The 14,367-nt window shown below is 42.2% G+C and overlaps 1 protein-coding gene across 1 annotated transcript in view; it reads left to right on the top strand.

The window, feature by feature from the left end:
• The window catches only part of LOC115011815 (uncharacterized), a 196,711-nt gene that overhangs the window by 54,431 nt on the left and 127,913 nt on the right, over positions 1–14,367 (top strand). The window contains exon 3 of the mRNA XM_029437046.1: positions 5,789–6,373. Coding sequence (XP_029292906.1) covers positions 5,789–6,373 — 585 coding nt within the window. The remainder of the gene's footprint in view (positions 1–5,788; positions 6,374–14,367) is intronic.

Below are 14,367 nucleotides of genomic sequence, written 5' to 3'. Positions count from 1 at the left end.
TGCTCTTTTGGTATGGAACTACTTAATTTCACTTTATCCTAAAGTACTCCATCTTGGAAGTGACACAAGAAGGATGTGACACAGAGCGAGAAAAAAAGAGTGGGAGTGACAGGCGTGGTGTGGCACATACACTGGAATTTGAGAGACAATGGGAGACAGTTTGATGAGAAGATGGGAACATGAGGTGAGAGATGGTGACAGTTTGAGGGGAGGACAATGTGAAGGTAAAGAGGGGATGGGGTTTGAAGTGGCAGCGGAGGCGGCGGGTGACTGAGATGAAGAGGAAGAGGAAGGTTGGCTTTGAGAAAACTTAACATATTTCTGCTCCTTACATTTTCTGTAAGATTTAATGGATGAGGATGAGAGGAGAGGAAGAGGAGAGGTGGAAGATGAGAAGAAAATAGAGGAGAAAAGAAGGCCATGGAACAATAGAATGGAGCGAAGTACCAGGGAGAGGTGACACATGAGAAGAGATGAGGGGGAGAAAAGAGTAAAGAACAGAGGAGAGAGAGAGAACATCCTTAACTGGATTTGTCAGCATGTGACAGAAGGATCTCATAAAAAATCCACCAAATACAGCCACCTGCTGTTAGTTAGAATACAGTTAAAGGTGTCAAAATAAATAATACTTTAAGGGATGTAAACGAATAGGAGATCGGTCTGGCTTCACCCAGCATTATACAGGTATAGGTAAAACATACTCTGGCTTGTTTGTGTTTCTTCTACACCAACTACAAATGTCTTAACGCGGCGCTAAATCTAGGATGCAGTGACGCGAGCCTGCGGTTGATAGCAGTGCCCCCTGTGGCAGTTAGGTGCATGCAAAGCTACAATTTTAATCGATTTTTTTTGCTCAGCATCAAAAGTAATCCACTAATCAACTTTATTCCAGACATTTCTGTTTTTATTCTCAACATTTCGTCTTTTTTCTTCCCCCTTTTATGCCTGGCCCTAATTCTCTTCCGTAAAAAAGGGAGAGAGAAAAACAACACGACAGAAACGGAGAGTTGAAAATGTGCTTTCAGACCACAACCAAGTAGAGAGAGAGAGAGAGAGAGAGAGAGAGAGAGAGAGAGAGAGAGAGAGAGAGAGAGAGAGAGAGAGAGAGAGAGAGAGGAGAGAGAGAGAGAGAGAGAGAGAGAGAGAGAGAGAGAGAGGTGAGAGAGAGAGAGAGAGAGGAGAGAGAGATGAGAGAGGGAGAGAGAGAGGGAGAGAGGGAGAGAGAGAAAGAGAGAGAGAGAGAGAGAGGGAGCGAGAGAGAGAGATGGAGAGATGGAGAGAGAGAGGGAGCGAGAGAGAGAGATGGAGAGAGAGAGAGAGAGAGAGAGAGGAGGGAGCGAGAGAGAGAGAGAGATGGAGAGAGGGAGAGAGAAAGAGATCCCACTCAATCTGTTCTTTCTGCCCCCCGTCTCTCCCTTCAGACTCCTCCTCTCCATCCATCTCATCCCCCTTTCCTTCCCGTCTAGATTTTCAGCCAACACCCATTGCTCCCACCTCTCTTTGCCTTGCTGAGCGTTGAGGGGCAGCGTCCTGCGTTTCCCATGATGGTAAACACAATCTTTTGTCACCACAACTTTGTTTTCTATTCCTAAATGAATGACCTGCTTTCCATTAGAGAGAATGTGCTGAGGACACTTTAATGTCAGGCTGCAGGAAGGAGGTGGATTAGCTGATTTGTGGCACATCACAGAGCTGTAGTGTAAAGTCATGGGAGTGTGTCGGCATGCAGTGTTTGTGTGCATTTTGTAAGTGTGTGTGTGTATGTGTGGAATCTTTACACAACTTCTGGTGCACTCCACCAAAGATTTTGAGCGAATTTAGGCCGAGAGGGTTAGACAGACTACAAATGGCGAGCGAAGATGAGCCGGGGGTACTTGCAGCAAAAACAACGAGAAAAAAAAAAGACATTTGTGGCGGTGGAGAGTGTGTTTGAAAAGATAAAAAGATAAAAAGAAGAGGGTGACAGGGAAATTTAAAGAAAAGCCCTTAAACTTCTATGTAGAAAAAAAGTTTTAAAAAGGAATATTTAAGATGAATATAATGTTGAATCAAATATTAAGCAGCGTTTCCTTTTTTCCTCAGTGTTTTCTGACGAGGTTTGCCCGGTTCATGGTCAGACCCAAAGGCACTATTTCATGTTCGTCTTCAAAATCTAGTTCACATTCAACATTATGCTTGGGATTATTCAAAATTCATAACATTATGCTTCGCCATTTCTCTTCAGTCGATTTCCTGGGAATCTTCTAGGGGCCTCGGCTGTTTCTTTATCTCTCTCCTGAATTCTTTCTGAAGACTATTCCCTCTCTCTTTCTCTCTCAGTCTAATATGTCACTTTCCTTTGAGATAGCTGTCCCTTTTTCCCCTCCTACCTGTCCGCACTCCATTTCCATCTATATATCTCTCCCCCAACCCCTCCCGCTAACCCTCTGTCAGTTCCTATTCCAGTTGCTTTCCCCATGCTTCTTAATCCCCCTCCCTTCCCTGCGATAATTCTTCTCCTTTTTCCTCAACAGCTCCTCTCTGTCAAGCCTTCTCTTTGGCAGCCGCTCCGCTGTCCTCTCCTCTCCTCCCCTCCCTCTCTTCCTGCTTCCCTCTCTTGTTTATCTCACTCTCGCTTCCCCTTTTCCTCTCCCTCCATCCATCCATCCATCCATCCCTAAATCATCCCCTATAGACTGCAGCATCACACATGTTCCAGGCGTGATTCCACAAAGACAGGGGTATTAGCGCAGCAATTACGCACAGGCACAAACACCACATGCACGCACACACACATGCACAGGCATACTGAAAAAAGGTTAGACTCATAGGAGGTAAACGGAGATGAATGAAAAAAAAATGACCCAAATGGAGGGAACATGAAGAGGGAGAGACGAGGAGTGAGTTTTTATAGCCGAAAAGAAAAGAAAAACATGGCACAAAACTGGGAGAAGAGTGTCAGTGACACATAATGAGAGAGATGAGGAGAGGGAGAGTCAGCAGGCAAGAGCTGCGCTCATTTACGCACAAAAGACATAAGTGTGTGTGAGAGAGAGAGAGAGAGAGAGAGAGAGAGAGAGAGAGAGAGAGAGAGAGAGAGAGAGAGAGAGAGAGACAGACAGACAGACAGACAGACAGACAGAGGGAGAGGGAGGGGAGGAGTGAGAGAGAGGGAGGAGTGAGTTGGAGAGGGAGGAGTGAGAGAGAGAGTGTGTGTGTGCGAGACATTGTCATCCAGTCCTGGCAGAGAACAGCAGCAGTAGCAGCAGCGCGAGCGTCACCAGCGGACGGGATACAGATGCACTGAGCAAACAGAGGCAGCGAGGAAATAAGGGAATACACACTGAAGAAGAAGCAACAACAAAGGGAGAGGATGGAATAAAAAAAAAAGAAAGAAAGAAAAGCATTTTATTGCCTCTCCTTTCTCTTCCCACTTCTGTTTGGAGCATTCCACAAGCAGAGCACCAGTGAAAACACATACATATGATATATATATAAAATTCCTATACATATATATCAAATTATGCCTGTTTTCAAAGAAGCTGCAGACGGACAAGGACTGAATTAACAGCAAAATTGCATGAACAATTGGGAGATAATATGCAGCATTTGCCTTAAAACTGTTGCATATTAATGCTTTGAGATCTTTTTTGTCCATTTTTTACTCAGATGGGGGCAAAAAGACAAAACAATACATTGATGCAAATGGAAAATTTGGAAAAAAGGCAACTGAGTTGTTGAACAACAAAGAGCTCCTGCTGCATGCAGTCCTATATTTCCAAGGGGGCTTCTTTTGAAAACAGGATAACATTTTTTTATCTGCCCTCATTGCCACACGGCTGTTTGGCTGTCGCATCTCCACTTGTCTCTGTCGTGCGTATAGGCTGGGGGAGCATTATTCCAGCGAGGCTTGCACAAGTGCGACACTGAAAGTGCAGAGGGCAATCCACAGGCTCTCTGACCCCACGCTGATATTTCCTCAGCGCCGACTAAAAGCCCGTGCAGCCTGGCTTGGGCTGAGAGGACAGGGTGAGGTAAGTTTCGGGCGGAGAGAAAGAAGCAAAAACAAATATCAAAAGAGAGCATAGAGGGAGATTATGATCAAAATGTAAACAAAGAGACATAATCAAAAACCAAGGGAAGGAGAGACAAAAGCCCTCTAAGCCACTTTCCGTTATGTGGGACACTCCACTAATTCCAGCACCTCTTTTTACAGCTTCTCTTGAGTCGTGGATGCAGCAACGCTAAGACATTAAGATCAGAGATTCAGTATCACAACATCAGCCCCTCCCCTCCGACCTCTCTCTTTCTCCTCCTCTCCCCTTAGTCTTAGCACTTGTAGGGCAAGACTAAGCAGACTTGTGTCCCGGGTCTGTTAGAGATCCACAGAGAGGAGGGGTTCCACTGGAGCAGCAACAGGAGCCCCGCACGCAGCAAGGAACAAAAAGCCATTGGACTCCTTGTGTGTCGCTTAAAAGCTTCAGACTGACACTGACAGAGCACTGTCACCAGGGGGATTTGAGCTGTTTGTGGATGCTTGTGTGAGAGCGTGTGCGTGCGTGCGTGTGTGTGTGTGTGTGTGTGTGTGTGTGCGCCTGCGCGTGCGTGAGAGACAACACACCTCAGGTGCGAGAGCTTTTGGACTGTAATCATCGAAGGATTTCAGCTTGACGAGAGCCCCGGAGTAATGTTTTAAAGAATATTGCACAGCTGTTGTTACCTGTTGGGTCTTTGGCTGGAAATAGGAAGGAAATATCCCCACACGATCTTTACAAAATAAAAGCTCAACCTTAAATATCACTCATTAAGACTGGATCTAAACATCTCAAGGAGGAAGTTCACCAAAGTGGAGCAAGGTGGCAGTGAAAAAGATGCCCACCACAAAAATAAAAAAGCTTCTTTTGAACAGTGACATTGAGAGTTGGAGGATGATAGATGCAAGATAAGCTCTAAGAGGGACAAGTGTCGGAGACAACTTCAAGAGGAAAAACACTGTACTCTTGGTCAGAGTTTTTCCAGGACATCTGAACAGATTTGACTCCAGTTGAGCGTTAGATTTGTTATCCACTCAGGAATAGGAGTCCGTCTCCGGAGTGAAAAGCCTTTCATGTGGGAGCCCATGACTATCTCTGAGTCTGAGAGGAATCTGCCTTCTTTTTCTGCAAGCGCCGTCAGGAACCAAGACTTCTCACTTTTCACGGATTATTCATCCACTCAGCAGGGGAGCTTATTGCAGGAAATGCCAGAGGCAAGTTCATTCGTAGGTAACACGCCCTCCTGAACTAGATTCCCTCCAAGACAAACCGGATTAGGATTTGTCTACAACCGCCTCTGCTGTCTGCTGACAACATATGGCTTTGTGAAAGGTGACAGTTTCTGAATTCTGGAATATTTATCTGCTTTGATAAACGCACACCTACACACACAGAGTAAGCTGCCAGGGACTGTGATGATGTGTCTGTGCATGTGAGTGCCTGCTCACAAGGGACTCATTTCCTCCTGTTGAGATTGGAGACTGATTTCTTTCACTCACTTGTTCCTCTGCCCCTTGACGACAATATAGCCTTCTGTAACTGTGCCGTTATAACTCCCACAGCGCTAATTGAATGCTCTTTCTTTTTCTTCCAGGCACGCATATAGGCTAACCCCCATCTATTTATCAGAACTGTTATCTCAGAGATTCATTCAGTGGCTAAAGCTCTGGACCAGAAGGAATCTTTAACTTTTTATTTCTTTGTTGTTTTGTTTTTTTAAACCTAGGAGCTTTACTATCATTACCAATTTCACATCATCACTGAGCCACCACAAGACACTGGAGTAAGTCCAAGATGGCCACCTCCGTGCATCCACTCGTGGTAAGCTTCTCCCTTGCCATCCTCTTGGGACTGACGTCTCTGGGTGGACTGAACTCTTGGCCGTCAGGTCAAGCTTTGGCCCAGGTTTCTACTAACAACCAGACAATAGAGCCTTCTATGATACCAGAGGCCGCGCTGGCGACGCCCACACCGGAAGCAGAGGACAAAACGGCTCCCTCCAACGGTAACCGTTGCTGGGGTTACTATGATGTCATGGGCCAGTGGGACCCACCCTTCAACTGTAACGCAGGTATCTACCTGTTCTGTTGTGGCTCCTGCTTCTACCGCTTCTGCTGCCAGTTCAAAATCCACAGTTTGGACCAGACTTCCTGTTCCAACTATGACACGCCCGTCTGGGCGAACACCGGGAAGCCACCGGAACCCGTCACAGAGGTCCAAGAGGAACCGGACAAGGATCGGACCCACATGATCGTGTATATTATCTGTGGAGTGGTGGCAATCATGGTGTTGGTCGGGATTTTCACCAAACTCGGGTTGGAGAAGAGTCAGGGAGGACAGACTGACATGACCAACTCCAGGTATGAAGTGAGAAAGGTGGATGGATGATGTTTGGCACAGAAGGGTATGATGATAAATGGGAGACTAGATGTGATAATGATTTGCAATGAAATAGATGATGATGATTATGATAATGCCAACCATTCTAATTATATTGATGCATTTAGTTGTACAGGATTATCTTGAGCAGGCTGGGTGGATGGATGGGAAAAATAGTTATTTAGAACTAAGAAAGAAGATTTCTATTCTAGTTAATGTCTAAATGTTTGTTTTCACATCTTTTTTACATTTTCTAGAATCACATTCAGTTTAGAAGCATAGATTCCTGATTATATTAATATTTTCCTAAGACTAAGATATAAATGATTGGGACGAGGGGATATAATAAAGAGTGGGGGTATGTTGGGCTGCCAGGGTTAGGGTACTAAAGGTTCAATTAATTTGTCCAATAGACGATGTCAACGTGACTCACAGGTGAAGTTCTTCTAAGTATTGGGATGAAACCACTGGTTGGTCAGTACCAAAGATAGAAATAGTGGTTTTAGATAACAAGTCAAAAGCCTGTGTGCATATAACAAGTTCAGGGTATAATGTTAACTACGATTCCCAAGGTGCATTTCAGCAAGAATTATCTTATATTCTATATATATATATTAAGAGTTTTAAATTATGTTACGTTTGCCGCTAATGGCGGGTGAACGCTGAAGATTGTTGAGGAAACGAACAATCGTGGGTATCATCGTGGGCAAAATGACAGAAAAAACACAAGTTACTTTAAAACTGTAATAAATTACTAATTTAATATTACTTATGTAAAAAGTAATTACATTATTTCATTAACAGCAGTTAGTTACATTTACTTGTTACTCTTTTTAATCCACTCAAAAGCAATGTATAGAATTATAATCTTTCTTAATTATAATTTAATTTATGAGGTGAAACACCAAGCAGATAAAATATAATAACATAATCTGGCTTTCTTCCACTGGCGAAAACCCTAACAGCAGTCAGGGGGCATTCTGGTGTCGGGGAGGAGAGGCCAACTTTAAATGTTGTGTTTACAAACCGCAGCTGACAAATCCTATTCATTCTGCCTTTGATAACTCCAAAATACCCACGTGTCATATTCTAGAAATAGTAAACGAGACATTGTGTATTTTCAGCTAGCAGTCAACTTCGGTTTCAGACACATTGCTCTGTTCGTACAGGCTAATGTCCTCCCTACACCTCCAGTTGTCCCAGTAAGACAACGTACAAGCCGAGCCCCATATATTACAAATAATAGAGCGTTATTGGGATTAGTAACTGTTATGTAAATGGTGCATTTCAAATTACGCTTACACTGTTCATTACTGAAAAAAGAAAAATCGCACTACCGTTATTTGTTACCGAGTAATGAATTACTGCCAATCAGGGTCACATACAGAATACAAATATAAAAATTGGTCTGCATATTCTGGTGTAGCACAGTAGTGTTTATGCATGTACATGTTTGTGTGTAAATGCCTGCATGTGAGGATGGGCTTGTGTGTCTGTATTTCTGCATATGTGTGAGAAGGTCACCAGCTGGGTAATGAATCAAGCGACTGAATCAGAGAAAGGTGATAATGGGTGTGATGTCAGTATGCAACCATGAGGGAGCAATTGACATAGTGATGGAGAAGGAGAGAGATGACCGGATGGAGGTCAGACAGTAGGATGGAGATTCTGAAGGACAGATATCGGGGGGATAGTAAGGGAGAGTTTGTGTGGGGCGGGGGGGGGGGGGTTACCGTGCAGTTGTGTTGTGTTTTCTCTCGCATTGATAGATGATTGATTGCTGTGACACAACTATGACTGTGGCAATGTGTGGCCTCCAGTGAACAATGAGAAGAGAGGGTGGTTTTTTGGAAGGGGTGGAATATTGAGCTGATCTGACTGGAATGAAGCCAACAGCTAATTCTAGTGCAGCGAACAGGAGTGTGTGTTTTTGTGTGTGTGAGGGGGAAAGGGAGATGAAGATAGGGGGGATGGTGTGTGTGTGTGTGTGTGTGTGCTGGGTGTGACCGGCCAGCCTAACGGGTGTTAAGAGTCGGCCCACGGGGTTACTTTAAAATCCTGTCATTACCGGATCTCCTCAACCTTCCAGGGGAGTATGAGAGGAGGAGGAGGAGGAGGAGGAGGAGAGGAGGAGGAAGAGGAGGAGGATAGCAGTGGACATCAGCACTCATTAGTGTTATACTGCACTGAGCCACCCATAACACAATGAAAGCTTGCAGCTCTTGGCACATTTTCTCCCCTGAATCAAACAATTATGTGTGAGGCTTTATGCTTGAATCAAGGGATTGTTTGGGAGATATTTCTGTCCCCACCACATGCAGGTCATACTGTCAGAAGATATTCAGCATCTGTCTTGAGGTTTCTCAAAAGTGACATCTGTATGCCTCCGATCAGAAGGACAGATGTTGGCAAGCGTCTGTCTTGCTCAAGCGTCCTGGAGCAAGACACTGAAACTCTGCTTGCTTGACCGTTCACTTTGATCTTCCTGGTAGAAAATAGTTTATTTCCCCCCCATTGGAAATAAATATGATGGGTTATTGAATGTGTTATTACCAGTCATACATGATCAAATTCATGCCAAACTAGAAGACTCGAGAGCAAATACCTCAATCAAGGCTGTTTCCAAATAATGCGCGTGTCCGCCCCAGGATTCAGATAGGCTCCAAAATGTAATGGATTATTCGTCGCCCCATGCTACGTCCTTCCAAGTTTCATGAACATCGGGCCAGTAGTTTTTACCTTTATCCTGCTGACAAACAGACCGACAACAAACAATCAAACCGAACCAAAAACCTAACCTCCTTGGCTAAGGTAATGAACAAACGCACAGAGATTTATTTGCGCTGTCAAAGCGATATATTTGTCGGAATACCTTGGTATACTGTAATACCGCAATATCGTCCAAGCCTACTAACTAAATAGTTTTGTTACCTGAACATATACACGTTTAGTTTGAACTCAAAACGTGTTTAAACCTTCACTTTTCACTTTTGTGTGTGAAACCTGGTGCAGTTTGCCCATTTTGCCCCATCTGAACCATTAGCATGGTAGTGATAACAACTAATAACGGCCATTCGATGGGCTGATAACATTTGGAACAGGTGCACCGTGGATCTGGAGAAAAACAGGTCTCCTTGAGATATTGTGGGAAAGATTTTGGGGTGTCTGATATTCAGATCCGGTAGACTTGAGTGAGAAGTGTGTTTGATATGGCTGATAAATGGACGGATAAGGTAAATACAGTCGTTGGTTATTCTATCTTTAAACAGAAATACAGTGTTTGATCCTCGGGTCATATCTCTCTAATTTATTCAAATCATAATCGTCTTTCAAGAGAAGATAAATTGTCTCAGCAGAGTTTTCCGGTGTTTTTCAGGCTAAATACACATCTTAGAGGCAGCACTTTGCACAAACTGTAAGTGAAAAGACACAAGTAAAAGCAAACAGACAATGAAAACAGAGTTGAAAATGAGAAAAAAAAAAAAAAACTCACCCTTATCTCAAGTTGAATGACTTTATGAGCGTGCTGAGACAAAAAGAAAAGGAGTTTGTGTGGAAGAAAATCTGCGTGAGAGCTGAACGTTTTTAGGAATACAACAACCACCAAGTGACAAAGTGAACTGTAAATGATCAAAACAAGCTGAATTAAGTTTTAGACCCCAAATATGAAATATTGACTAAGACTTTGGATATTGCCTGAGTTTGCCTGTGAGAGACAAAAGACACAGTGAGGTCATTTTGTGTTTCTGTGCAGACGGGATGAGCCCTGGCAAAATTATTTATCACATTTTTAAAATTAATTTTCAACCCGCGTACATTTGACTTCACTTTCGCTGTGAGCGAGAAAGCGCAGTAGGTCTGTGTGCAAATATGTGTGTTTGTGACAGTGTGTCTGGGTGCACATGTGCTTGTTTGTGTGTGTGTGTGTGTGTGTGTGTGTGTGTGTGTGTGTGTGTGTGTGTGTGTGTGTGTGTGTTTGTGTTTGGGCCCCCGTGTGTGCACTCACGAATAAATCCAGCCACAAAGCTGTGAAGGTGGTAATGCGCTGAAACCCTGGGTCAGACAATCACAACAGGCAGCAGGGCAATGATGTATAGCACAAAACACACACACACACACACACACACAGACACACACACACACACACACACACACACACACAGACACACACACACACACACACACACACACACACACACACACACACGCATACGCATACATAAACCTCTCATTATAACTGTACTGTGCCCCCCCCTTGGTCCTATCCATTGCTCTGCTTCTCACCTCCCAAGCGACTGTTTGTGTTTTTGTTTTGCTCTCGGTCTGTCTGCTGCTGCGTCTGTTGTGTGGAAACTGCTGCAAAGAAAAATAAAAAATGAATCATATCCTTTGATACATGATTCAGCTGTGAGAATTAATATGCCATATCAAGTTTTCCTTTTTTTTTTGTTAACGACAGCTCAGCTCATCATATTATGGAGTGCAGTTTCTCTGAAGGTGAAGAGGGGACAGTGATGGAGGAAAATGAAAGAGGACGTTCACAAGGGACTTTCAAGTACTTGTTATCAGGTTCATTTTACCACAAATGTTTAAAGTTGACATTTGCATCATTGAGGCAAATATTTAGAATTCAGCATAGCCAACATGTCGATGAGCTGCCAAAAAGCACAGAGCAGCGACATCCGGTCCATGCGCACTGCGGCTGTAATAATAAGTGCCAGTGCTGCTTGGTGTTGGCCAATGACTATTTGGCACACCTTTTATAAAATCTAACATTTGTACAGCGTTACTCAAAACACAACTACTGTTAGCTTCTTGCTAGCCAACTGCATAAATAATCTAAATGCCAGACTTGCATGAATGCCAGTGTTGTGCATGACACAAGCACATGGGGAATAAATATGTAAAGAATGCTTTTGTTTGGAAGGAAAATCTTTACACTACTACATATAATTAAACAATTAATACAGTTTCATATATTATACATACACACACATGTCCAACCACTACATACGTTATAGGCAGCGGTAGAAGAAGTGTCCAGATCCTTTCATTTACTTTCTAAAGTAATACAACACTGAAAATACAAAATTGTCCCTGTTTTACTGTTATATATTATGGTTATTATTACTTCTGCATTAATGTGTATGTTGCATTTTACTGCTAATGGTAACTCCTCTATATACTGTTGGGTAATACAGCAATGTATTATATTCTTTAAGATCGTCATGTTTGTAGTGTCGCTGTTCTGACAGAACCACAAAAACCCTCTTTTTAAAAACAAACGGTCAGTAAAATGATTTATTAAGCTTGGGAAGTTTAGGAGGATTGTCTCAACCTGTAAAGGAACACAGTTTATCACAAACATTCAAAATCACTACATTTGGAGAGACATGGTTTGGATAGTTTGGATGGTTGGAAAATTGTAACCTGAAAAGTAACTAAAGCTGTCAACAACTGTAGGGGAGTAAAACGTAAAATATTTACCTCTGAGATGTAGTAGGAGTTGAAATACTTAAGTACTGTAGGGCACGCGCGCACACACACACACACACACACACACACACACACACACACACACACACACACACACACACACACACACACACACACACACACGAGGGAACTTACCACAACACCTGAGGAACTACACCCCGAGAGGTAATAATGATAATAATAATAAATTGTATTTATAAAGCACCTTTCAAAGCTAAAAGCAATCTCAAGGCGCTGGTTATACTATCTATTACATACAGGCGCCAGGGAAAGATGTATAAGGTTATCTCAGCTTTTCATTTCTTCTTCCAATTCTTTAAAGTGTGATGTCATTCGTAGTCGGGCTGGTATATTTATAGCACGTCACAAATGATGTGGCACCTTTTTACTTAAGAGGTGAAAAAACTTTGAAATAATACAAATATGAAAAGTATTATTTGTTGATCTGCAATACAAGTTCATTCCCAACTCAAGCATGGCTGTTACTACTAACTCTGCAAATTAATCCCATTACATTTATTAATTAACCTACATTACGGGGCAGGCTACACAAGCAGGCCTACACATCATTTCCATTCCTATTTTAGAGCCAATAAACAAACATTTCTTTCTTTAAAAAAAAAGATTTGTTCCATTACATTGCCAATAGAGTGAAAAGAAGATAAATACCTCTTTTAATTTTACCGACATCTCAAAAAAGAAAAAATATGACATAAATTGTAGGTCATATCTCTCAATCCTATACTCAAGTAAAGTACAAATATCTCAAATTTATACTTAAGTACACTTTCACCACTGGTCATTCTGTCATCATGGTGGGGCCTGTCTCTTATTAATGCAAACACAATCATTTACTCCAGCAATAAGTCACATGTATTTTCTTACTCCAACTACTCCTGTGTTGCGTTCGTTACCTTCATCAGAGACCTTGTTAACATGACTGACATTTCACAGTGATTATGGCGAGTTATTACGCTACTTGAATGCCTTTTGTGTTTTTGTTTGATGGAACAAGTGAGCACTTGACACACACAAATACTTCCTTTTAATATTATTCTACCACTTACCCTAAGTTATTCCACTGAAGAGGGATGTGTTCAAGGGCACAGGCGATTGAATGACCCACCGGGGACCCAAACAACCGTTTCCATCGGCCATTCTATTCCTCTACTGCATTGTGTTTCATCAACGGCGCTTTCTATTTCCTTTATTGTTCATCCGCAGTGGCGCTTTCCATCGTCGCCCGTGACAGGTGTTTAGAGCCAAGAGATAAACATGTGCACACGGCTCTGCTTTCCTCAACCGGCTACAGTGGTTGGCCAGAGAAATCTCAACATTCTGTGGTGTGTGTGTGTGTGTGCAGTCCAAATTACGTTATGTTGTGTTGAGGCCTGTGCGGTGGAATAAACTGACGATGTGGAGTTATTTTTTCTTCATTCTGACCAAGTGTTTTCAGGTACCACGAGCCAAAAAAAGAAAGTAAATGACATGAAAACAGATTCTTCACAAAGAAACGTTGTTGATGTAAAACGGGTCTTCAGCCCGGATATCAACTATTGTTGGAGTTTTGATATTCTCCCTGTGCGTTAATAAGAGCTTGTGTGTGTTCTTTTGTTTTTTTTAGTATAGCAGTGAGGCTTGTTAAATGTACGTCCTCCTCCTTCATGCTTTATCTGAACCCAAAATCAACTCTTTACTCCAACAACACACTTAATTTGGATAATACGGCTGCAAATATTTTACACAGTATTTGTAACATTCCAACAGCTTATTAGTGGAGATTCAACAATTCAACTGTTTTGCTCTGTCTGTAGACATATTATCTATAGAGTATATGTTACAGTTTGTTAACAGACCCACATAGTATTATATTATAACTCCTCACTCAACCTATGATAATTTGTATAGCATAGGTTGAATGAGTATTTCAAGTTGCTTAATTATGAAAAGTTGATAAAGTTGTCTCTTTAAAAAAATAGATTTTGCGATACTGTTAATGTTTTTATATGCCAGGTGCAGGTATATTTAATCTTTTACTAACAAAAGTAAAATATGATGTGGGCAGAGGTGTAACTAATTACCAATTTACCAAGAACTGTAAGGAAGTGCAATAATGAGGTACTTGAATATTTCCAGTTTATGTCACTTTATACTTCTACCCCCAAACAGTATGTAAGGCAATATTTCCATCAATAATAATAAGCCTCTGACATAATGCTAATATATGTGTAATTCTATTTAATTATGAATGCAAGACTTGTACTTATATTTGAGTATTTTCTTTTACAATGAGGTACTTTTACATAAAAGATCTCAATACTTCTTCCACTGCAGGATGTGCGCACGTTTGTATTTCTGTGTGTTTACACAGGGGTGTGTCTTTTTCACATGCGTGTCCCACAGAAGCAGCCGTTGTGTTATGATTGTAACTCCACACCACACCTCATTGCAGCAGAGCTCAGAGAGACAGATTGCTGCA

Source organism: Cottoperca gobio, chromosome 8, assembly GCF_900634415.1.
Source record: "Cottoperca gobio chromosome 8, fCotGob3.1, whole genome shotgun sequence".
Lineage (NCBI taxonomy): Eukaryota > Metazoa > Chordata > Actinopteri > Perciformes > Bovichtidae > Cottoperca > Cottoperca gobio.
This window is presented reverse-complemented; position numbering and strand designations above follow the sequence as displayed.